Source organism: Lissotriton helveticus, chromosome 4_1 (genome assembly GCF_964261635.1).
Source record: "Lissotriton helveticus chromosome 4_1, aLisHel1.1, whole genome shotgun sequence".
NCBI classification, from domain to species: Eukaryota; Metazoa; Chordata; class Amphibia; order Caudata; family Salamandridae; genus Lissotriton; species Lissotriton helveticus.
Genome location: NC_136063.1, coordinates 802,425,966 through 802,450,410, shown reverse-complemented (window position 1 = coordinate 802,450,410; position 24,445 = coordinate 802,425,966). Strand labels below are relative to the sequence as shown.

At 43.5% G+C, this 24,445-nt stretch overlaps 1 protein-coding gene across 2 annotated transcripts in view; it reads left to right on the top strand.

Annotated features, from left to right (window-relative positions):
• The window catches only part of ENOSF1 (enolase superfamily member 1), a 238,364-nt gene that overhangs the window by 84,286 nt on the left and 129,633 nt on the right, over positions 1 to 24,445 (top strand). For both annotated transcript variants that reach the window (XM_078687452.1, XM_078687453.1), the window contains exons 3-4: positions 17,863 to 17,978; positions 20,769 to 20,855. In XM_078687452.1, coding sequence (XP_078543578.1) covers positions 17,863 to 17,978; positions 20,769 to 20,855 — 203 coding nt within the window. The remainder of the gene's footprint in view (positions 1 to 17,862; positions 17,979 to 20,768; positions 20,856 to 24,445) is intronic.

Genomic DNA, 24,445 nt, shown 5'->3' with positions numbered 1-24,445 from the left:
GAGCCCAGATTACGAGACAAATAGAACTAAGCATCAAGACAAAATTGAGATTAGATGGGTGAGCCGCAGAAACTTATTTAGAGGATGCTTTCTAAGAACTGGAGACATTAGCAAGAGAAGAATGAGGTGGGACAATTCCTAAATTCATCCATCAGGGGCCCGCCATGAGTATCTGAAAGTATTGTGTACCTGGGGATTTGTTGCAGAGAGACAAGAGAAAAACAAAAGCACTGTCAAGTGGTTGAACAAGCAGCACCCACCCACCCTGGCAAGCTCTGCTGGTGTAATGAGCTGATGATTGTGCTTCTGAAGGTTAAGCAGGGGCTAGACCCCTCTGAAGGTTGTGCTGGGCAATTGCCCGCTCTGTCCATGTCTTAAAATGGTTCTACAGGCGAGTCAAGGTCAAACCAGTGATCTGGCTCATCCTTAAGTGCCAAAGTACATGCAGACGCTGCAAAATATTTGGGATGTAAATTACACAAGCAAAGGCTAAGAACATGATCAAGATTTTATATTGTGAGAAGTGTTTCTTTAACATATTATAGTGCTTCCTCTTTCTATAAAATTAGACCACAGATTGAATGGGAAATCAGTTACCTTTCAATACCTAGCCCAGTTTGCTTTATGATCTTCTCTTCCACTTTCAGTAATGAGCCACATGGCACTAGTTAAGATGGTGGTGCTACCCCAGTTATTTTATTATATCGTGAACTTTCACCTGCTCACCCATTCATCCCTCATTCCTACTTCAGACACCTCGACACGTCCCACATCTGATTTGGGGACCAGGGAGCCGACGGGTAGCTCTTACTACTCTAAAGCTACCTGTGACTGATGGTGGATTGGCCCTTCTGGACTTAAAGTGCTAATATTTAGCTGCACAGCTCATTTGGTGGCTCGCTGACTATCTGGCCTCCCGCTGCATAAGGCAGGGGTTTCCGCTAAAAGCTTTAAGGAGGGCTTCCTGCACTACTCATTGTTTCCTACTGACCATTCTAGCCAACACCATCCGGGGTTATCCCGCCCAGCTTTCTCTTTCCCTACTAGTACCTGTAAAATCACGAACATGAGAAACTCTATGCTCCCCGAATACCTTTGCCAGGCCTCCTCACTCGCACAGGATGGCTTCGCTCATGGCAACTCTGTCAGTGGCATGCTTCAGGCCTCTCAAACTTGGGGTATTTGTTTGTTGACAGTGAGCTACTAGATTTTCAAACCCTTATGGCAGACTAGAATCTTTACCCAGGTCATTTCCTTTCTTAAGAACACCTTAAACAATCATTAAATGCCCATGTCATGTCTGCCCCTTAACCCACCCCCAACGGAAGTGTACCTCACACTCTACACCATAGGAACTGATGGTAAACTGATAAGATGGGTGTACAGAGCTTTCCTGCAACATGGGGACCACTCCAGGTCTTCTCTCCGTACTATGTTGGAGACTGACATGGCCAAACCCCTGCACGATGTGGACTAGGCTAAAATATTGAAGTATCCCCACAAAGTATCCCACAGCTCCCATGTTAAGTAAATTCAATTTAATATTCTGAACTAACCCTACCTTACACTTGCCTGAATTAACAAAATATACCCAGGAGTCGCAGCTGCATGTCCTCTCCGTATACAATTCAGTGCCAATTTGTTTCATATTCTTTGGTCTTGCTTTACACTCCTTTCATACTGGCAGAGAGCTCTGGAGGTACTGTCGACCGTAATGGCCAGTGTACTAACAAATTCCCCACCTTAAGTTGGAGAAACTCTAAACCCAAGTTCCTCTACCTGGCTCTTCTACTTGCAAAAGGCAATATTGCACTGCTCTGGAAGGATTCACTTCCTGCGGTCATCAAAAGTTGGACCAAGGTCTTGCGCTCATGGATTCGATCTGTAAGCATCCTGTTACACAGGGAGGAATGGGCAGGTCTGATAACATATTTTACTGCCAAGCATGGCATATTTTGTCAGAGGGCTTTAGAGACTGCGCCAAGGATGATACTCTTTCCCCCCCCCCCCATAATACATACCTGACACTTGCACGTTTGGTTTTTTGTATATAGTAGTTGTTCTTGCCACATCTAGGCAACTACTCAAGGCAGTGGTTTAAGGGCTCCTATCTCCAACACACTATTATGATTTGCCCACTAAAATATTTACTTCCAAGCACCACAGGGTTCATTGCTCTGCTTCCCTACGCTAATAGTTAAAGCAGGGGTAACTGGGCAGCGGGGTGGGGATGGACAGTTTTTATTATGGATCCGTTTGTTACAAAGAAAAATTTAATAATTGTGGGCTAACTCTTCATAAGTAGCTCAGCACTATTCTTCAGTAATTGTATGATGGAATCTATTGCTACAGTACTGGCTACTAATATGCTATTTCACCTCTTTTGGCATACAACAATAAAATATTTAAAAACATATATGGGAGTGTTTCAGTTTAGTGCATTAGATCACAACATTGCATTAACATTTACCTGAAATGAAAGTTTCTAAACATGAACTTTAAAACATTAACTAACCCTCCATCTTGATTACACCAGGAGTGAACAAAGTGAACCACTTATCTGGTGTCCCTTATATCATGGCCAATATTATTGTTATGGATGGTGGAACATTCCAGACTATTAAAACATACAAGTGATTTTTTTGTACATAGTCCACCTTATACTGAATTACTTGAAAGTGCTCTCAAATGTCATTATCAAGTACATTAGACACATGAAGTAAATTGATTTGACTAAGATCACACCACTTAGCCATGCAAGAAATCCGACTGTCAATGCGCCCCGACGGCAGGCGTCTGTAGCCCATGAACCCCCCAGAAATCTCCTTGCAGGCGGGTGCAGTCACTCACAACGCCCACCTACAAAAGGAATCTCTAATCCCCTTTAAAAGTGCAGGTAGGTTGCTGCCTGCACTGTGAAACACGGAGCAGTCTCAAAGCAGCTGCTCCATTTTTCACATGAATGCACTGCCCTGGGGACAGCACGAGTTTGCGGCTGCCTTGAGGCAGCGCATTCATCCTAATACTGAGCATTTTCTTGTTTGCTCTGGGCACACCTTTTAAATTGTGTGCCTGCGCAAGCAAGGAAAATGCACCTCATGTATAATATGGCCCCTGGTTTGCATTGGCATCGTGGAGCTTTTGTGGAGTATTCGCCTCTCTTCAAAGGATCAACATAGCAATGCCCACTGCTGAAACCAGTAAACTTGCAATTATTGAATGTACTGCGGGTAGCTGTATTCTTAGTGTGATCCTCTGTTTCCCCAACAGCTGGCTTCTAGGCCTTCTTTTCCTCAAACACTAAGGCAATGTTTTCACCATCCCTCCCCTGTGCCAACTCCATTTTGGCACAAGATCCAATCCAGTGTTTTGCTCAATCTCTTTAATTGTTTTCCCGCCTACCGCAGGTATGTCAAGCACCTTTCACACCTCTTAGGTGTTCAGTGATGGCAGGGGCTTCCAGCAGGTCTTCTCACCAGGAACCTGTCTGCATTAAAAATTATAGCATCTGCCACTTGTCTGTCTTTAACATTTGGAAGAAATGGTTACACCCTTTTGAAGATTCTGTAAGGGAAGTGGAAAGATTTAGACAGATCACTCATGTAGGGTAAAAGGAACAGCCTTTCCTTGATTAAGACACGCAGTGCACAGGAACTTTAGTGCCTCATCTGTAGAGAAGACTACATTGAAGTGTGTGGTTGAATCTGTGAGCGGGACCCACCAGCCTCTAGGGGCAGTCAGCCTGGTAAAGGCGCCCAAGAGTTCATCCAGTCCTGTTGTTCTCCAGGTGTTAAAATCCCCACAAACTAATAGCCAGGACACTTGCTTGCTATTGGCTAAAGTCCACCAGCTGTTCAGCAAATGTCCTGTTGTACTCAAAGTGGTAGATTGCAGACATTGTGATGGTTTCGTGTGGATAAAGCTGGCACCTTGATGTCAATGCTTTAAGAAAGGTCATCTGGGATTGTCTCCACTGTCCCAGCTGCTCCTCTGAAGCCACAGAGATCTCTGTGGGGCCAGTGGAGATATCTAAATAAGGTGGATGGTAGTCTAGCCAGGGTGTCAGAGGTAATGAACTCCTCCACCACTCTGGCGGACGGTGGGCTGCTCACCATACTCTCAATGAGATCTCAAGGCAGAAACTGTGAGAATGATCCACTTGGTGTACCCGACCTCTGCTCTAGCCGGGTTGCATGAAATAATGCAAAGGCCTCAACTGTTGGTTTTGATTTGCATTTTACTTTTTCTTGAAGCTTTTTGCCCTGAAACTTTACACATTCATACCTCTGCTTCCCTTTAACCTATTTTAATGACAGTGGTGCTTCATCACTGGATAGCACACCCAGAGGTGTTCCTGCTAAGGCAGCATCTACAACTGCTGAAATCGAAAAAAAAAAATATTTAGAAGTTACTCCTCTCAAACTTCCTGAACATCATCAGTAAATTGAGCCAACAGATAAGTGAGTGGTGGTATCTCAGTTTCTCCTGGCTGCCTTTGAGATTACTGCCAGTGTCTTAAGGCTTCCCTATGTCAATTTTGCAAAACCTGCCATTGCTCTGGGAAAATCTGATTTTGGATTTTTACAATTTTCTTTTAAGGATCTTTATAAATTCAGTATCAGAGGACCTTCTTCTGGAAAAGGTATGTTCCTGTCATCCTTGGCACACAACCCAATTTGTCATAAACCTGCATGTGTTTTTACCATACGCGGTACACATAAAGTGGGCGGTAGTCTCTGTAGGTGGAACCTTAGCCGATTTGGAATTACCAGTCCCTTTATTCACCTGTTGTGACTGCACTCTTCCAAGGAAAATAGGAATTAAGGTAGCCTATCATCTACCACAGCAGCTCATCACGTTGAAGGGATTGATAAAATATTTCTAAAGGTAAAGGAAGTAAAAGGTCTGACAGCTTACTCTGTCAGCTTAAATCAAGGTAGGAGAATGGAGGGTATACACTCACATATGTGAACCATCCTATCCACTGGCTCCCTTCTAATAAGAGCACATCCAGTCTCAACCCGTTGAAGTTCGTCGAGGTCCAGGATGGGTGAGCCAGCATACCACGATCAATATCACTCATCCAGTAGGGTCTTTTCCTGGAGTCATTAGACCAGCATGCTGTCTCTCCTGAGTCTCCTGCTCTTCAGTGCATTTTCAGTCATACCTCCTACCCTATCATTTTCTTATTCCAGTTATTTCGGTAATGAAAAAGACCATCATATTTAACCAATAAATACAAAACTGATTATCATTCAATTTTTGAATCTTTCTGACCTGATTGATGAATTAAGCACCAGGCTGTCCTCCAACCAGGTTCCCTACGGGGAATCCTTAGTCTAACGTTTGGCACCCCGGGTCATTGTGAGAGTTCAGGCCTGCTCCAGCAGCCGCTCTGGGTCAAGTCGTTGTGATTTCTGGGCAGCGGACCAAGATTGTTGAAGAAAACTAGAATTTCAAATTTAAGTCAAGCTTGAATTTGAAAGAGTATTTATAGCAAAAACATGATATGAATCACCGAGCAGAACTCTACGGTGATCCCCCTAATATCTGCAGTGGAGACAACTCCTGGAGTTGAGGCAGAACACACATATAAACCTCTTGTCGAACTTTCTAGTATCAGTCACATAGCAAAATTCGCACTAAGCTGTAGACGTGCATCAGAGAGATCATGCGAAAGGCGCAGAATACGTTCGAAAAGTAACAACATCAGTACACTGTTTCAGCTGAGCAACCTGAATTCTAAACCCAAACTCTCCTCTGGTGCCAAGGGGCTTCAAGACACACCTTAAGAAGGGTACATCCAGTGAACATAGCTAGCATGAGCCGAAACATGTCAGTTATGGACTACTATAGTCAAACGTTCTACAGAATATTGTGTCTAATGCCACACTTTAAAGTAAAGGGTCACTTTTGGATGGTAAGGTAGGCTCAAAATAGGGCTAGTTCTCATTTCCATTGTAAAGAACAGGAGGAGGCAACCACATATTCTTCATTGATGAGCCATCTTGTTAGAAGCAAATTACAATTCTCTCATACGGGAATATAGATCATATCAAAACATCTTTTTGATCCAGTTTACCTATCATTTTCTTATTCCAGTTATTTCGGTAATGAAAAAGACCATCATATTTAACCAATAAATACAAAACTGATTATCATTCAATTTTTGAATCTTTCTGACCTGATTGATGAATTAAGCACCAGGCTGTCCTCCAACCAGGTTCCCTACGGGGAATCCTTAGTCTAACGTTTGGCACCCCGGGTCATTGTGAGAGTTCAGGCCTGCTCCAGCAGCCGCTCTGGGTCAAGTCGTTGTGATTTCTGGGCAGCGGACCAAGATTGTTGAAGAAAACTAGAATTTCAAATTTAAGTCAAGCTTGAATTTGAAAGAGTATTTATAGCAAAAACATGATATGAATCACCGAGCAGAACTCTACGGTGATCCCCCTAATATCTGCAGTGGAGACAACTCCTGGAGTTGAGGCAGAACACACATATAAACCTCTTGTCGAACTTTCTAGTATCAGTCACATAGCAAAATTCGCACTAAGCTGTAGACGTGCATCAGAGAGATCATGCGAAAGGCGCAGAATACGTTCGAAAAGTAACAACATCAGTACACTGTTTCAGCTGAGCAACCTGAATTCTAAACCCAAACTCTCCTCTGGTGCCAAGGGGCTTCAAGACACACCTTAAGAAGGGTACATCCAGTGAACATAGCTAGCATGAGCCGAAACATGTCAGTTATGGACTACTATAGTCAAACGTTCTACAGAATATTGTGTCTAATGCCACACTTTAAAGTAAAGGGTCACTTTTGGATGGTAAGGTAGGCTCAAAATAGGGCTAGTTCTCATTTCCATTGTAAAGAACAGGAGGAGGCAACCACATATTCTTCATTGATGAGCCATCTTGTTAGAAGCAAATTACAATTCTCTCATACGGGAATATAGATCATATCAAAACATCTTTTTGATCCAGTTTACCTGGAGCCAAAAAGAGGCAGACGAAACTGTGCACGTAGAAAATTGGCCCCAGCAAGGATGCTTCTGGTTTATAGTGGATAAAAGATGTATGACATACATTAGAAGTTTTAAAGTGACAGAGAAGTTAAATTCAGGAGAACTTTGTGGAACAGTAGGAGAGATAAAAGAATAATATTCCTCATAACTGACTGCCATGATATGTGTTCTGAAGGGAAGATAGAGTGTACAGGAGTAGGCAGAAGCTGACGAAAATTTGAAACTGTCAACTATGTGGAGAAATCTTCCATTGTGTGCAAGCGGATTTTTGTATCCTCAATAAAGAGCTGATTTGAAAAGCATATAAGAGAAATAGCAGATTTATTGTTAGTGATATAAAATGAAAATAATAGATTCAGAAAATAATAATTGGGTGCAAGGGAAAGTAGAAAGATGACAGATTGATCGCCGAGACAATGCAAAAGTGGAATCCGAAAGGTAGGATGCGAATGATAGGTCCTTATGAAGGTCATACAAATAATAAAAGTTAAGTATAATAAAGAGAAGGAAAAAATGAGGAAAATGAATTAATTATATTTTTGCAGAGTAGCAAATGGCTCCACCCATGACCCTTTTCTCTTCAGACTCTACGTGGAGTCAGTAGGCGATATCCTAACTGAACAAAGTATCTCTTTTGTACAACATACAGGTGATACTGAAATATATATTAAAATGGGTTTAGTGTTTCTGTTCACATTTTCGTGACGAGAATGTTAGTAGAATATCTCAGTATCAATGACATTCATTTTTTTCAGCGACAGTCACACATTTCTCACTGTGCAGGCTGGCAGGCCTCGGGTTTCTCGAGGATGTATTGGCAGGTTCCTATGTTTCATGGAGAGATTTCTATCTGTTGACTCTAGTCTGTGTCCTTTGTAAATCTTGTCAAACTAAAAATATGGATTATTGTGCTGTTTGTGAAGTATCAGTCATAAAGCAGTTGGGGACAGAATTTCAATGGGCAGTCTAATAGATAGAAAGGAACTAACTAATACCGCCATTAGGATGTATGACATTACAACGCATGCTTTTACCACGCATGCTGTTACAACGCAGTTTTTACAACGCATACCATTACAACGCATAGCGCTTTGGGGTGCTGGATAGTGAATAGTTTAATTTACTATTCCAACTCCAGTCCCCGTGGACACTAGGGAAGGTGTTGGATAGTAAATTAAATCTATTCCCTATCCTAGAGCGCCCCCCAGCGCAATGCGTTGTAATGGTTTTCGTTGTAAAACCTGCATTGTAATAGCACTGCGTGGTAAAAGTTGCGTTGTAAAGTATGTTTCCCCCGCCATTATCGCTAACAACTTTTACATTGTTTTGTTTTTTATTGAGTTTTTAAAGGTTTCAAATAGTACATGGTATGCATGACTCATACACATGTTAAATATCAGTATTGTGTAGGTAGAATAGGGCCCATTTCAGTACTGTCTTGACAAAATGTTGCCATATTTTCGCGGTCTGTTGGACTATGTATGGAATATCTTTCGAGATTCCAGTACCCTCTATTAATAATTTCATTAGTCGACCTGCTTCCGTCATCCAAATCAGCAAATGCTTTTCCCAATTGTCTCCCGAATCCAACCATCGGTTGCTGGTGTGCAGCATAGTAATGCAGGTTGACTTGTGATAACTCTAATCCCCCCTCTTCGTATCGTCTGGTCCATGTTGTCAGGGCCACCCTGCTATGCTTGCCAGCTAATCGCAGAGAAATGAGGATTGAGTCCAGCTGTCTGAACACCTTAATCGGAAGAGAGTATTACGAGTTTTGTAGCACATACAGGCATCGCAGGATTACCACTATCTTGGCAATGGCCAGTCTGCCCTTCAAGGAGAGGGGCAGTGTATTCCAGAAGGTCACTGACATCTTTAATGCATCCAGCACCATCTTTATGTCGAGGCGTATTGCTGGGTAGTGGTGTGCGCCACCTTGATCCCCAAGTATCTAAATGTGTGTGAAATGGCAGGATTAATCAGGATTTTTTAAACTGGGTGGCCCGTCGGCCATGTTTCCAGGCCACGCCCCACACTAATTGACATAGTTGAGATTAAATGAGCTACCACCATTATCCTCTTAACTCTTCCTTTACCTTGTACTCCGCAGGTGGCATACACACAACGTCTGGTTTCCTAGGACCTGTGACAGCAGGCAAGCAACGGTTCCATCAGCATGTAGGGTACTCCAATATCTGTGTGGATAAATCAGAAAGCTTAGTCTCTCAGCTTTGATAGACAAAGATTGAGCCTAGGAAACTCTTCTGCTTCTTGTCCAGGGGATCATGGGCTCGTTGTCCTTCAAAACTGCAACAAGGCTTTGAGACAGAGCTTTACAGTTGTATTTAGGCTTATCGGATCTAGGTTGTTAGGCCCCAGGTGGTCCATACTGTTGTTCAGCTATTTCAGGAGTTTACCTAGCGAACTCTGTGAATCGGAGCACCCTATAGGGGATGTTGAAATATTTTTAATTTTTAGCTGATATGAGACACAATGCTTCGTAGCTTCATTAAGCGCTATGTTTTTGCTACATAAACATAGGGAAAGGCAATGGAGAAAATTGTGATTTATTTTTTTCTCTTCACTCTAAAGGCTGTCCATTCTGGATAGCGATGTCTGCTGATGTATAGAGGAGTCTGTCTCTGTAGGGTAAACTTTATTTTATATATTTTTTAATGCGGGCCTAGTTACAGGCCATCAGAAATGGCTATTTCAAGTCACGCTTCTATCACCATCTTGGCTGCCACTGGAGAATGCACCATCCCTCATGCACCAATGAGATGAGCTGAATTGGAAATAATGGGCCTAAGTCTCAGTGGAGGTCTGACATAAAGGTCTGATCTGGCAAAACATCTCAATCAGTGGTCCAAAATTTGTTCTATGCTGGGCATGTCAGTAGGCAGGGCGGGCTTGACAAACCTTTTCCCTTTTAAAAATCTCTTAAGTGATCAGAAGTTCTCTAAATATGTACTGTAAAGATCCTTCCTGTAATTCAAATGTCTGCTTATACTATTACATGAATAGCATTGTGGGCTTTCAGAATCACAGCTCCGACATGCCACACCTGCTGACACCAGCAGAAAGCTGATGGTAATCGACATAGTTAGTGGAGGACACACAGAGTCTGCATGTTTTCATTTTAAGCAAAATTTGTGGCAATACAATGCCAACTTGATTACAGATATTGCAATGGAAAAAACATTTTTGTAACCACATATGTATAGTGCAGTTCATGTTTATTTGCACATTTTCATTTTATATAAGCATTGTGGTCACGGTAATAATAACAATGAAGAAACCGGTTTTACTCAATATTTCCTTCAAGTTGATCTTGGGAATTGTACTTTCTCCCTTGAGTGGTAGAGCATCTGAAGACCTTACCTCATTTGTTCTACCTTAGGAGAGTAGTTCTTTAGATTGGGGTCTCCAACCTCTTCAGGACTAAGAGCTACTTATGTTTAATGAAAATCATCCTGAGCGAATAATATTATTGGTGTAGTAGTGACCGTCCATCCAAGATTGTCAGCAGTGATCACACCAGTGCATCAGCAAGGCTGCCAGAAGTAAAATACAAATTGTCATCAATTTGGAATGTGTCTGCATGGGTAATACATAACCGCCATAGGTGCAGTGCCCCTGGCACCAAGGTAATACAATGAAGAGAAAGTGTTTCTAACACTATTTATCACTCAAATAATACCATTAAGTAAATTTTGGAAATTCAGCCATTTGTCTTTGAACATCTGCTTATGTATTCAAAAAAGACACCCATTTTCGTATAGTGTACAATTTTTAAAATTTTTGGAATACATATATTTCAACCGAGCAAAAGAATCTGTATTACTAGCCAGGGCAGCACACAGGAGGGTAGCATATGCTTTTGTTTGCCACAGAGAGCTACTTTACAGATACCTTGAGAGCTACCGGTAGCTCGATCACGAGCTACTTGTTGGAGATGCCTAAATCAATCATTTGCCTACCTTTCATAAATCCTTATGTTATGGAAAAAACAACATTGCAGCCCTTTCCTTATTAAAGCCCTTTCGTCACTCTGATTTCCTAGGCTGATAAATTAATTTGGGTGTATTTCTTATGAAGTTCTGAACTGCGCCTTGGGCCTCATTGCTGGTTTACTTATTCCTAAATAAGATGCAAGCGTTTTGGTTAAATAGGGAAATTGCAAATCTCAATTTTAATGCATACCTTGTGGCACATTATTTTAAATCCAAGCAATTTGCACAGCGAAATCCGTGTCATGTGCATTGAAGTCCAAAGCGCTGCAAATATTTGGTATACATTCACAGACGCTTTAGAACATCCCAGGCCTTTGCTGATGTGCAATGCTGTGCAAATGTCTTTTGCAGATGAACAAAAAGCTTTGCATATCTAAGCCTTTATTTTTAGACAGGAAAGCGAGGTTTTTTTTTGCATCAATTCTCTGTTCTCCACTTTCCGGAGATGGCCTTTGATTCCACGGAAGGAAATGAGGGAAAGCAGTACTGCACAATATACAGGCATGGCATTAAAACATGGCTCGTAAAGAATGTCGATTTACGTCATTTTAAAGTCCATAAACCTCCTGCCGGGCTTGTTGTTGTGGTTGTTTTGCTGTAGACTTTACCAGACTAATGGAAAACATAAGTGAATTGTGACCCAGTATAAACAGTAGGTTGGCTACTTACGATGAATGATGGCGGCCATTATGGCACATTAAGGAATAATCCTGCGATTAGAGTTTAAAGGTCATTTGTAATAGGATGGGTTTCGGATTCGGGATGCAGCCTGGAAAGGCGGCAGAGCTCGGTGATAAAATGGCCGCCAAGCCCAAGCAATTTAGATGACGTTGTTGCACGTATGGCGTAGATACGCAGGGGTTGCTATTTAATACCGGGGCCCAAACCTTCAACGACACACGAGCAGGCCGGATCAGTTAACTTGCATTCAAAATAAGTGTTAACGCACTCATTTGACTAATTTTGCATGCGTTTAATTTTAACCTCTGGCATAGAACTCTGTTGTGTAGTTTGCATAATTTAAGGCATTTTCATCTGCTACTCAAAGGTGCTCAAGGCTGTATTTCCCCATGCTTCTGTCACAAGGTGGGCTTGTCTAATCCTCAGGGCACTGATTTAAATCCTGTTAGGTGCAACGTCGCCTTTCATCCTCCTGAGTGGAAAAAAATCAGTTTTACTAATTTAACTAAAGAACACCTGTAATTTGCAGTGCTCAAAAATGGCAAAATCTGCTGAAGCAAAAACTGCATGGACCACAAATTATACATTTCCTCAAAAAAGATAAAGAGTAAAAAATACAGAAACGTCTACGTGTTTTAAAAAAAAATCATAACGCAATACTTCTTAGCTGCTCCTTTAATAATACAGAATCTTTCCATATAATGTGGCTTAATCATAACTATTCGGAACTAGTTATGGGTTATGTATTTTATTCAAAAGTACCTTAACTTGATGTATTTGAATACCTTCCAGGGCCCGGGATATGTTTAAGTGATTTAAAATGCACCAGTGTACCATTTACTCCTCCTAAAATTTGTATCAAGTGAATGCGGCTGACTGAGCAGAGAGATATGATGTGCCATTGTTGTCCTGTTTCAGCGTGGATTCTAATCCACGACTGTACAGAAGAGCACAGGTAGCACAGTATCTTTTTCTTGGATGCAAATGGCTCCCTTCATGGTCTGCTAACTCAATTCATGTTCAGATGGCGCCAGTAAATGTACTTTTGTGTGGACGTGCATTCACTGGTCTGAATGCATGCTCTATGGCGCATTTGTTCATTACGAAGTTTCTAATGTACTTAGTCAGTTCAAATATCCACTGTTTGCGCCAAGCCCAGTAGACTATATGTTCATGTGAAGTTGCTGACATTTGACACAATGACTTTTGGGAACTTTCTGCTTTTAGACCTCATGTTAGACTAGTGTTCAAAACCTGAATACAGAATCTCCTTTTGGACTATGACATCTTTCAACAGTGTTCACCAACCTTCAAAGATGTAAGCACACATGCGTCCCATAAAACTGTACGTAATTTGGATTTGGCGAAATGTAATCTATTTCAAAGTTATAGTCATAACATCAATATAATATGTATATATCTATATGTTAACAGGATAAATAACAGGTGACAGACCCCCCAAGCTACAGCTCCAAGTCTCTTGAGCCCTGGAGTGGCTAGCAGCATAGTTAATGGCTGTGTGTTATTTGCATGACCAGCCTCCTCTCCTCTACTAACTATACAGTGGGTTAAGGAGCATTCCTAGTATGTGATAGTGATACATGGACGTCCGAGGTAACATTTCCCCATGATGGCAAGAGTGCATGTGAGTACCTGATAGGTCTGTTACATCATATTCAATTCCTAATAACTTATCACCCAATGAAGAAGTAGGAAAATTAAACTATACAGCGTCCGTATATAGGCAACTCACAGAATACATATTGCAGAACATACACAGCCGACAAGCTCCGGTAGGACCTGCAGTAAAGGGATAGGTTGCCATACAGGCAATCAGTCCACAGAGTATAAACGCCATAATGGGCAAGATACCTGTGAAATGTGATGAAATTGCCTTCTGCCTTGCTCATAAGACAAACTAGTTGGATGTGGTCTGTCCTCATACCTCACTCTAAGACAAGGGTAGAATCCCAATGATGCGTTTTCCCCATGGGATGGTGCCACCGGTAGAGGACTGCAACACCTAAGGAAGCATATTTATATGTATTTATACTACTACACATGGCACACTCTCATTAGTGGTTCTTCCAGATGTACCAAGTCAAGTACAGAATGAACATGGAGCAGTGCCAGGTCTAGATTAAGAATGAAACCAATGGGACATTTTCAAATGGTTTCCTCAATCATTTTGAGTAGGAAGCGCCTCTGGCCATACTCCAGAGGCTTGCAGTTATTCCTGTTAAGGATCATGAATGGGAATTACCAAAAATAATATCTCAAACGTATACATCAGTGGTACGTGATGCACTGGGTTCGTGTACTATTAAACCCCATTACAAAGCCAAAGGTGAGACTGAATGTTCTGGGATGGAAAAAACACTTGAAACTAAAAAGAAACAGAAAGTAAGACACAAAAAACGGACTGGATCTCCAACAACTCAGGAGTCCAGTAGGGGTAGTTATAATTTGAGACACCATGATAAACTTGAAAAGCAGGACTGTTATCAGCATTCAGATAGCCATTCTTCCTGGTCTTTTCAGGACGCTGATGGTAAAAGGACAGAGAGAAGTGGACAGACTGAGTATTGTAGAAAATACAAATACAGCAAGCAGGAAGGCGAATCAGGATGAGAAGCTGAGGTTAGTGTAAAAAAGGAAGAGAAAGGTCTTGACTCCAAGACACACTTCCAAAAGAAGACGTTAGCTGGACTAACTGAAAAGCATTACATGCAAACTACCGCTATTTCTGCGGAAAGGGACTTCGGCGATAGCTCTTCTAAACAGTGCAGTGCAAGCTCTGTTGGGATTTTTTAACTTTGAAAGGACTCATTTGCCAAATTATGCAGAGCGATTGGAGCTAAAACACTGGACAGAAAAACATTCAGCTATCTTGCATGCTCTTCAAGCAGACATTGCTAGTGTCAGACTAGGGATAACAAAACCAACCTAGTTATTAGAATGCTACCCATCATCTCAAATTATACTTATATAATCTACAATAAGTGGAAGACAATTCGTGTTGCTTACAAGTCAACCTTGTATTCTAAAGCTGAACCATGTTTTGCTTCCACAGAGAAAATTCTTACTACTGTGCAGACGACCATTTTGAAACAGCACCCATTGACAAAGTAAAAACGTGTAATGATGGGTTGGCCCATTCCCACGGTAGAAGCGGCGACAAAAGCAAGCATACCTAATGCTCGTTCTCTACACATGCGTTGGGTGCAGAACTTCATGACTTGCTGCTTGCTCTACAGAAGGCTGATCCCACGGTTCCCACACTAATAGTGTCAGATTCATCCTTTCGTGTGCAAGGGACAGTGTTGATTTAGCACATTGGCGTGTGAACGGATTGAAAGATTCAAAAGGAAAATCAATAAAAAATAAACAGCTCAGGGAAAATGAAGCTTTCTTACAAGGCAAGCTTCCACTGGTCCATATGCAACACAACTTGGCCCATAGAAGTGAAAAAGATTCACACTACAATAAACCGTACAGTCAACTCTGTTGCAAAGGCAGAGGTCCAGACTGTTAACCCGTTGGCTGCTTCTGCTTTTTTGCGGCAGTGCGGCCGTTTTAAAAAACGGGCGCGGTCGCGTCGGCCATTGGCTGACGGCAGCAGCCAACGGGTTAAAATTGCAGAGTAACCAGATCTCAAACAAAGATCGACTTAGACAGTTTGTCATTAATACAAGCAACAATTTCGGTGGAAAAGCCCCCAGGGGGCTTTTTAGCAAGTACTCCCACTCCCTCTATCCAGATAGCACCCAGCTGGCTACCAGGCCCAGAGTGGAAGATAGAATAATACCTAATAAGCAGCCTACATTGGATTTAATTAAAGGAGCACAGGAAGGATTTGCTTCCATGCATCTCCAAGAATGCTACCGTAGTGATAATAGTGGCATGGGTCAACTAAAACTAAAGACTGCATGCCGCAATGTAGCATTTGTCAACAAATGATGCATTCTACTGCAAAAAATGCAGCGCAAACTCCCCTTGCTATCTCCAATTACCCTTTTAGCGTAATGTAACTCAGCCATGTTGAGCCAGTTGTCTCTACTAATCAATTGAAATATATATTGGTTGCAGTAGATTCATGCTCCAGATTGTTATAGGTTTAGCCACAGAGAAATGCTGATGCTCAAGCGATCATAAAGGACTTGCAGTTCCTAGAAGCCATGGGAGCAATTATGTAGCTCCATGTTCTGTTTGCAGCTCTGTAGACAAATGGTTTTAAAAAATGAAAAGAAAGGAAAAACCATACCAAATGCAAAGTCAGTCTCAGTAAAAGGGGCCCAAACAGTGAAAAGATGAGAGAAAGAGGTGCAAGGGCAGAGCTTCAATTCGTGCAGCAGGTGCAGTGGCACCCGGACCCCAAGGCCTGAGCGGCACACTGAACCATGTTTATTGTTGTATTTTATCATTCATATAGCATCCAGGAGCCCATTTCCTTCCTTGCACTAGAGCTCACCATACACTGGTTACTGAGAGTGTGAGAGAGAGGGCTGGAAGGAAGAGTGAAACGAAGAACATATGAAAAGAAGAAAGCAACTGTGACAAGAAGAAAGGGCCAACACAATGAAACGTTGAACGCAAAGGTGAAAGGATTGATGGATGAAATATAAAACAACATTACATTAGTAGGTGGAAGAAAGGAGGGCTGGAATGATGAAAGGCTGGAATAATTAATGTGTGGTTTGATAAATGGATAGTGAAATGATATGTGGATGAAAAAGAAGAGATTATGGTTGGGGAAAGAATGGATGATTGGCTGAAATGTGGGTGGAAGATTAGAATGATGGATGAAACAGCAATGATGAAAGGGAGGGTAGACAGAATGGTAAAGGAAGGGTGGATGGAAGCATGAAGAAAGGGATATATTGGCGGATGCACGAAAGGCTTATAGAGATAGATGGATGGCAGGTGGGATGAAGGGACCTGATTTGGAGAGCATGGGATTTTCTCACTTTGCTCTTCTGATGGCATTTGAGGTATGGATCAAAGTGGGGGTTATTTTAAGTTTCTGGCTACTCCCTTGCTTGGAGGGGAGAGAATCAAATCCATCTTTAATTGCGGTGTTAAGGGGGGGGTGGCTCAGCGTAAACATGTTTATACTTGGCTTGTAGAAGGCACACTGTGAGACTGAAAGTAAACAGAACCTGAAGTACTATTTTTTAAATCAGTTTTCAGGGAAGAAGTAATGAATTCTTGAATTGAGCTTCCAGTAGAAGTGCTGTAGCATAAAACATTAAACGAATTCCAAAAGGCCTAAGGCAGACAAAGGGAGCAATAGTATTGAAAAAGCATTGGTGAACCTGAGGACCAGTGCGTCCATGCTGGGCAAGGAAATTAGCAGACTGGATTGATTGTTGATTTAAATGTGCCTGCTTATTCTTTTTCTCATAAAATCAGCATTTCTTCTCTGTTTTGAAATGGGAACTGCCCTGCCATCGTGCTGTGCAAAAAGCATGAGACGATCCACCATAAAGCCGGGTTCTGGTCCTTGAATCTTAGTGCGGCAATAGCTGTCAACTGCATCCATATCATGAGGATCACTTTTTGCTAGTTCCAGTTTTTCAGCTAAGAGCAGCCACTCAACATGCTTGGAGTTTACATCCATACTTGTACTGGAAAAGAAAAAATACAGGGCCCAAACAGGGTTGGACTGGGGCAAAAATAAGCCCGGGCACTGAAATAAAAATGGCTAAAAATAGCTAAAAATGTGTCCCACATTTCCAAATCAGGACAGTTTGAACTTGTAAAGACACACTGTGTGCATATTTTGCAAGGTATGAGAGAAAGCATGCTTTCGTGCTTGCTGCAGCAATGCTTGTGGTAATACCAGGGAAATCAACAGTAAAAACAGGCCCACCTTTCCATAAAACGTCCCGAAGACTGATCTGTCAGACCAGCCCATAGGGCACTGCCAGATTGCACTATAGGCCATTCCGAACCGGAACCCACCATGCTTAGTGTTTTGACTGAAATAGCAGGATTGGCTGAAGATGACCCTCTGAACACAGACGCAATTGACAGCTAACAGAATTTGGACTGCCATGTCTTTTGTAGTTTTCTGGAAGTAAACAGTATAATACAAGTTCTAAAAGAAAAATATAGGTCAATGAATGTTTGTTGTCTTTCAGTTGTCTGTGCCGTCGATGCTCTCTCCGCGCATTTGGTTGGCAGAGACCTCAAGGACATTGTTAGCAACTTCAGAGATTTCTACCGTCAGCTCACCAGCGATGGGCAGCTCAGATGGGTAATGTATACTTTACTGCCTCTTACAATTTTTGCCTTATATTATGAAAACTTGACATTTCTAAAGAACACTTTAAGGCCAGGATGACAGAAAGAAGGGAACTCTATCAAACATGTATTGTACTAGAAGCACTCTACAAGGTGGATTAGAAGAAGAAAGGTAGCCTAAGTACAGAATCCCTTGGGTGTAGTTGAGGCTTGGTCTGTATGAGACTGACAGTAAGGTGCAGTAAAAGAGGCAAGATTCAGGGTCAGCTCAATGGGTTCTAGAACTACATTCTCAAAATCTGGAGCCTAGGAGCATATTGGCCCATCATCTGGAGGAGGAACAATTTCCAGGTGTAAATAGAGGTGATGACCCTTTAGTATTCCAATGGAGAGGTCAAAGTTGAGAGGTTGAATAAGTAAGGACAAGGATCACATTGACTTATCATTAATGGATTTTAGAGTGTATGAAAGGGCGAGGAATGTAGCGACTGAAAGTATTTGCGAGTAATCGGGAAGGCGCAGAAATTTGGATCACTTCGATGACTGGTGTTAGTACTTTGAATGTGGCTCTAATTCTAGTTCAGAGCGAGGTGGAGACATTGCCCAAGGAGAATTTAAGAACTAGTACACAAAAATGTGTCATATGGCTGAGAAGGCCTATGAGTAGATTTCAGCATTAGTTAATTTGCTAATGATTAGTGCTTTGATGGATGTTTTAGCTTTGCGAGACAGAGCTTGATGACATTGATGTTAAAACTGGGTGCAGTGGTAATGTTCTTCTGTTGATTTGTAGCACAAGTACATTTTACCAGCAACAAAGCTAAAAGGATAGCTTAGCTTTTTGTCTAAAATACAAGGACGTTAAATAGAGTGAATGGCATGCTAGTGAGCTCTTTAGAAAGGTAAGTGCGAGATATGTAATTCACACTGGCAATAATGGTTCTTTTGAACAGCATGCCAGAGGGAACATTTGCTGAATTTGAGACCAATCCAAAGGAGGAGGTGCAGTGGCTTTAAGAAACATATAATTGCATTAACATGGTTTGATTAACATAATGAATTTGAGATATTCTGCCGTGAAAAGAGTTTATTGTTAACCTTGATAATGTAGGCCTCAATTTCAAAATGATTGTTGCTGCTTGCCACCTCTTATTCTTGCACATAGCTATATTTCTTTCCTTTCCCTACCGTGCACTCAGCACACAATTGTTAGTTTGTAAATAATGTGTTGAAATACAATGTCATTCTCACATGTACAACATAAGGCTTCGTTCTCAAGCTTCTTTCTCATGTTGTGTTAGCAAAGTGAATGCTTTCTCAAGACCTCACTTATTGGGACCACATTATGATTCTGATGAGAAGTTTACCTTGACTTGTAGCAGAATTTGTTGGAATATTGTGTCACAGGAGCTCCGATGAATGGAATCGTACTGCAAAAGTCTGTGAAACAGTGCTGAGAATTATGATTTCAAACTGTATCATTCTTTCTGTACTATGATTGGGTGGGATTTTTGAGTCTTTGCATGTTCACACCAAAATGTATATGCCGTATTGAATTTTACCCGATAAACTGGGTCTTACGTAGAGGCTGTTGAGTTCACTTTCCTCTGATCCTTAGAAGAAGACACTCTGTCGGTCTGATATCAGATTTCAGAACAATTTATAAAGTTGTATTATGTGCTGTTCTGTTATTTCAGGATTTGCATTTTTATTCTCAGCTTCATGCTTTTATATGACAAATGACTAACTCGCTCACTCTTTACCACTTATTTTGTTTCCTGCAATGCCTTTAAACGTTTAATAAACCTTCACGGTTTTCATTATATTTGTTAGCCTTTATTGTGAAACCTTTTGTTTTATACACTTAACTCTGAAATGTTATTTGATTTTGAATTTACATGTTGACCAAGGCCAGTTGTGGAGCAACAAAATCCTTAAGAGAATAACACAGTTCCTGGTCAATCGGTAGCGCTTAAGATTGCAGACCAGGGTAAAAGCACTATTTCAGAGGCAAAAAGGATTGTTTAGTAGTCCAAGCAACGTAAAAGTGATCTGTCTTAAACATGCCCTGGATTTTAAATGATTGGGTACTGCTGCTGAATTGTAGGCTTTGTGACAGCACGAGTGGTTGCAGCGAGGTTTTAGAATTTCCTGTGGGTCACAAGCAAGGGCTGTGTATTAACTGTGAGAAGCAGTAGAAGATCTGATTGACAGTGGTCTTTACTATATTGCCAGTCTAGTAATGGCCACTCATTCTGAAACTTTAGGGTATATTTACAAGCCCTTAACGCCACTGGAGCATCACTTTTTATTACGCTCTTGTGGCATAGCGACATTCCCCATATTTACAAGGTGGCGCTAAGTCACTTAACGTGGCTTAAGGCCACCTTGTGAATATGCCCCTTTTCGCTTCAGTCTTCTGCGGCAAAGGGGCGGGCAATGGGTGTTGCAGTGGGCGTTATACTGCAACACCCATTGCTTTTTGATGCTGCCCCAGATATGGCGGCAGGGTGCCTGCACTGGCACTAGGCAGCTTTTTTAGCTCCAGCACTAGGGGAAACACGGGGGTGCTCTGTATTCTTGTGAATACGGCACATCCCTGTGTTTTAAAAATGTCAGAGAGCGGCATTACCAAATTTGGCGTATCACCGTGCTTCAACATTTTTTGTAAATAGGCCCCATAGATTTACAGAAGAAAACACATTTATACATAAGGCTCTTTTGTGTAGGCACATATAACGTATGTGTGTTGTATCGTGGTGAATTCTTATCTATGCTGTGATTTCCTATGTTCTTCTTACAGATTGGTCCAGAGAAGGGAGCTATCCACCTTGCTACAGCTGCAGTTCTCAACGCTGTCTGGGATCTTTGGGCCAAACAGGAGGGCAAGGTGAACACCTAAGAGTAGACATTTGTAAAGTTTCTGAATCCTTTCATTAGTCAAACAGTGTTTTGGGTTAGTTGAATTCCTGAATGTGATCTCTGTGTTTACAAAGGAGAGGGGTCAATCTTTCTTGATACTCATCCACTCTATTATTTCCAGTAATCACTATGAATTGAACTATCAGTTGTGTGTGGTGCCTTGCACATTTTGTGCAGGTTGTGTTAACCATTGTGCTCATCCTCTTCTGTGCCTGTGTTTTTTGTTTGAAGTGTAGTGGTTGTGCAGGTGTTGTGTTAAAGGTCTGTCCATGAAGTGCCTTACCTGGCAACTTCTTAGTGTAGGACAATGTGTGCTTGGTGCTGTACATTCAGTACTAAAGGTCTGATTTATTGAGTCTGAAGTGTGAATTGGTTATGGGTGTGAATACACAGGATGAATTCTCACAACTTTATATATCTGGATGTATCTCAAAACATTGGCTTTGGATGCATGAAAACACTTATTACGTAAGTACTGACAGAAAACCCAGATACTCACTTTAATCATGCTTACCTCAATCAATAAATCAATACATTTATAGAGCGCGCTACTCACCCGTAAGGGTCTCAAGGCGCTGAAGGGAGGGGGGGGGGTGCTGCTACTGCTCAAAGAGCCAGGTCTTGAGGTGTTTCCTGAAGGTGAGGTGGTCCTGGGTCAGTCGTAGGTGGCCGCCAGGTAGGAGAATGATCTTCCTCCGGTGGTGGTTCTGCGGATCTGTGAGACAGTGGCGAGGGCGAGGCTGGCGGAGCGGAGTTTGCTGGTTGGAGTGTGGAATGTGAGGCGGTTGTTGAGGTATTCGGGACCTATGTCGTGGAGCGCTTTAGCGGCGTGGGTGAGGAGCCTGAACGCGATCCTTTTGCTGACGGGGAGCCAGAGCAGGTTTCTCAGGTGGGCTGATATGTGGCTGTGGTGAGGGATGTCGAGGATGAGTCGTGCAGATGCGTTCTGTATGCGCTGGAGTCTTTTCTGAAGTTTGACTGTGGTTCCTGCGTATTGGGCGTTCCCGTAGTCTAGTCGGCTGGTGACGAGGGCCTGGGTGACCGTCTTTCTAGTTCCGGTAGGGATCCACCGGAAGATCTTACGGAGCATGCGCAGGGTGTTGAAACATGAGGATGAGATGGTGTTTACTTGCTTGGTCATCGTGAGAGAGGAGTCCAGGATGAATCCCAGGTTGCGTGCGTGGTCAGTGGGTGTCGGTGCGGTGCCCAGTGCTGTGGGCCACCAGGAGTCGTCCCAGGCGGATGGGGATGGTCCGAGGATGAGGACCTCCGTCTTGTCTGAGTTCAGTTTCAGACGGCTAAGTTTCATCTGCGACGTTTTTCATTCCTTCCTGGAGGTTGAGTTTGGCGGTGGCTGAGTCTTTGGTGAGGGAGCGTATGAGCTGGGTGTCGTCGGCGTATGAGATGTTGAGGTTGTGTTTGGGTGCGATGGCGGCGAGGGGGCTCATGTAGATATTGAAGAGGGTTGGGCTGAGCGTTAAACCTTGGGGTACGCCACAGATGATCTCGGTGGCTGAGAAGCAGAAGGGAGGGAGGCGGACTCTCTGGGTTCTGTCGGAGAGGGACGAGGTGATCCAGTCCAGGGCTTTACCTTGGATCCCGGCGTTGTGGAGGCGGGTTATTAGGGTGCGATGGTAGACTGTATCAAAGGCGGCTGAGAGGTCTAGGAGGATGAGGGTGGTTGTTTCCCCGTTGTCAAGCAGGGTCCTGATGTCATCGGTGGCTGCGATGAGGGCGGTCTCGGTGCTGTGGATGGGTCGAGGGAGCCATTGGCCTCGAGGAATGCGGTCAGCTGTTTATTGACGATCTTCTCGATAACTTTTGCAGGGAAGGGAAGAAGAGAGATGAGGCGGAAGTTCTTGAGGTCTTTAGGGTCAGCTGTGGGTTTCTTCAGTAGGGTGTTGATCTCTGCGTGCTTCCAGCTCTTTGGGAAGGTGGCGGACGCGAGGGAGTTGTTTATGACGTTCCGTAGGTGGGGTACGATGATGGTGTCGGCTTTGTTGAAGATGTGTTGAGGGCATGGGTCGGAAGGAGAGCCGGAGTGGATGGTGTTCATAGCGTGGGCGGTGTCTTCAGGGCTGATGGGAGTCCAAGCGCTGAGGGTGGTTGTAGGGGGCGTTGGTTCAGTGGCTGGGGGCAGAGTCTGGGCGCCGAAGTTGCCATGTATATCAGCGATCTTGCGGTGAAAAAACGTGGCGAGAGAGTTGCAAAGGTCTTGCAAAGATGCTGAAGAGTTCCTTGCTGTTGTGTATGTTGTTGTCCAGCTGCTCTTTGAACGATGTCTTTTTGGTGGTGCGGATTAGCTGGTGGAGTTTGCGAGTGGCGTTCTTGAGGGCTGTCAGGTTTTCTGTCATCTGTTCGCGGTGCCAGGTTTTCTCGAGGGTTCGGCAGGATTTCTTCGATTCGTTGAGGTCGTCGGTGAACCATGTGGTTTTCCTGTTGCCGGGCTTGCCTGGAGGGTTCTTCAGTGGTGCAAGGGCGTCGGCGCAGTTGATGATCCACTGTGTGATGTTGCGGGCTGCGTCGTTGGTGTCAGCAGTGTTGATTGGTGGGTTCTGGCTCAGGGATGTGGTTAGCTTGTCTGTGGTGACTTTGCTCCAGCATCTGCGGGGGATCTGTTGCGGGCGGTGGTGGGATTTGGTCTTCTTAAAGGTGAAGTGGATGCAGCTGTGGTCGGTCTAGTGTAGTCCGGTGGAGTGGCTGAAGGCGACGTGGCTGCTGACAGAGAAGATGGGATAGAGTGTGTGGCCGGCGTAGTGGGTGGGGGTGTTCACCAGTTGCTTGAGTCCGAGGTTGGCGAGCAGGGTGGTGGTGTACCTCACACTTTCTTACACTATGAACCCTGTACATCGCCACTCTGCATTGCTACCTACCACTGCCCTGGCACTCACACCTTAAGGTTAGTGCGTACCCAAATAACATCATTGTTGACGAGACGAATGGATCCCACGACCACTCGCAGTCCGGCTTCCGGGCCAACCACAGCACCGAGACCGCCCTCATTGCTGCCACTGATGACATCCGAGCCCAGCTCGACAACGGGTAAACAGCGGCCCTTATCCTCCTGGACCTCTCCGCGGCTTTCAACACTGTCTGCCACCGCACCCTAGAGCAGCGCCTCAGCAACGTCGGAATCCAAGAGAAGGCACTGGAATGGATCATCTCCTTCCTCGCCGGAAGGACTCAGAGAGTCCGCCTCCCCCCGTTCAGATCAGAAGCCACCAAAGTCATCTGCGGCGTGCCCCAAGGCTCCTCGCTCAGCCCCACCCTCTTCAATGTCTACATGAGCCCCCTTGTGGCCATCGCACGCCAAAACAACCTCAACATCATCTCTTACGCCGACGACACCCAGCTGATCTTCTCCCTCACCAACAACCCCGCCACCGCCAGAGCCAGCCTACACGAGGGGATGAAAGACGTAGCCACGTGGATGAAGAACAGCCCCTTGAAACTGAACTCAGACAAGTCGGAAGTCCTCATCCTGGGATCTGCTCCCTCTGCCTGGGACGACTCCTGGTGGCCCCCCGCCCTGGGCAGCGCACCCAAACCAACAGACCA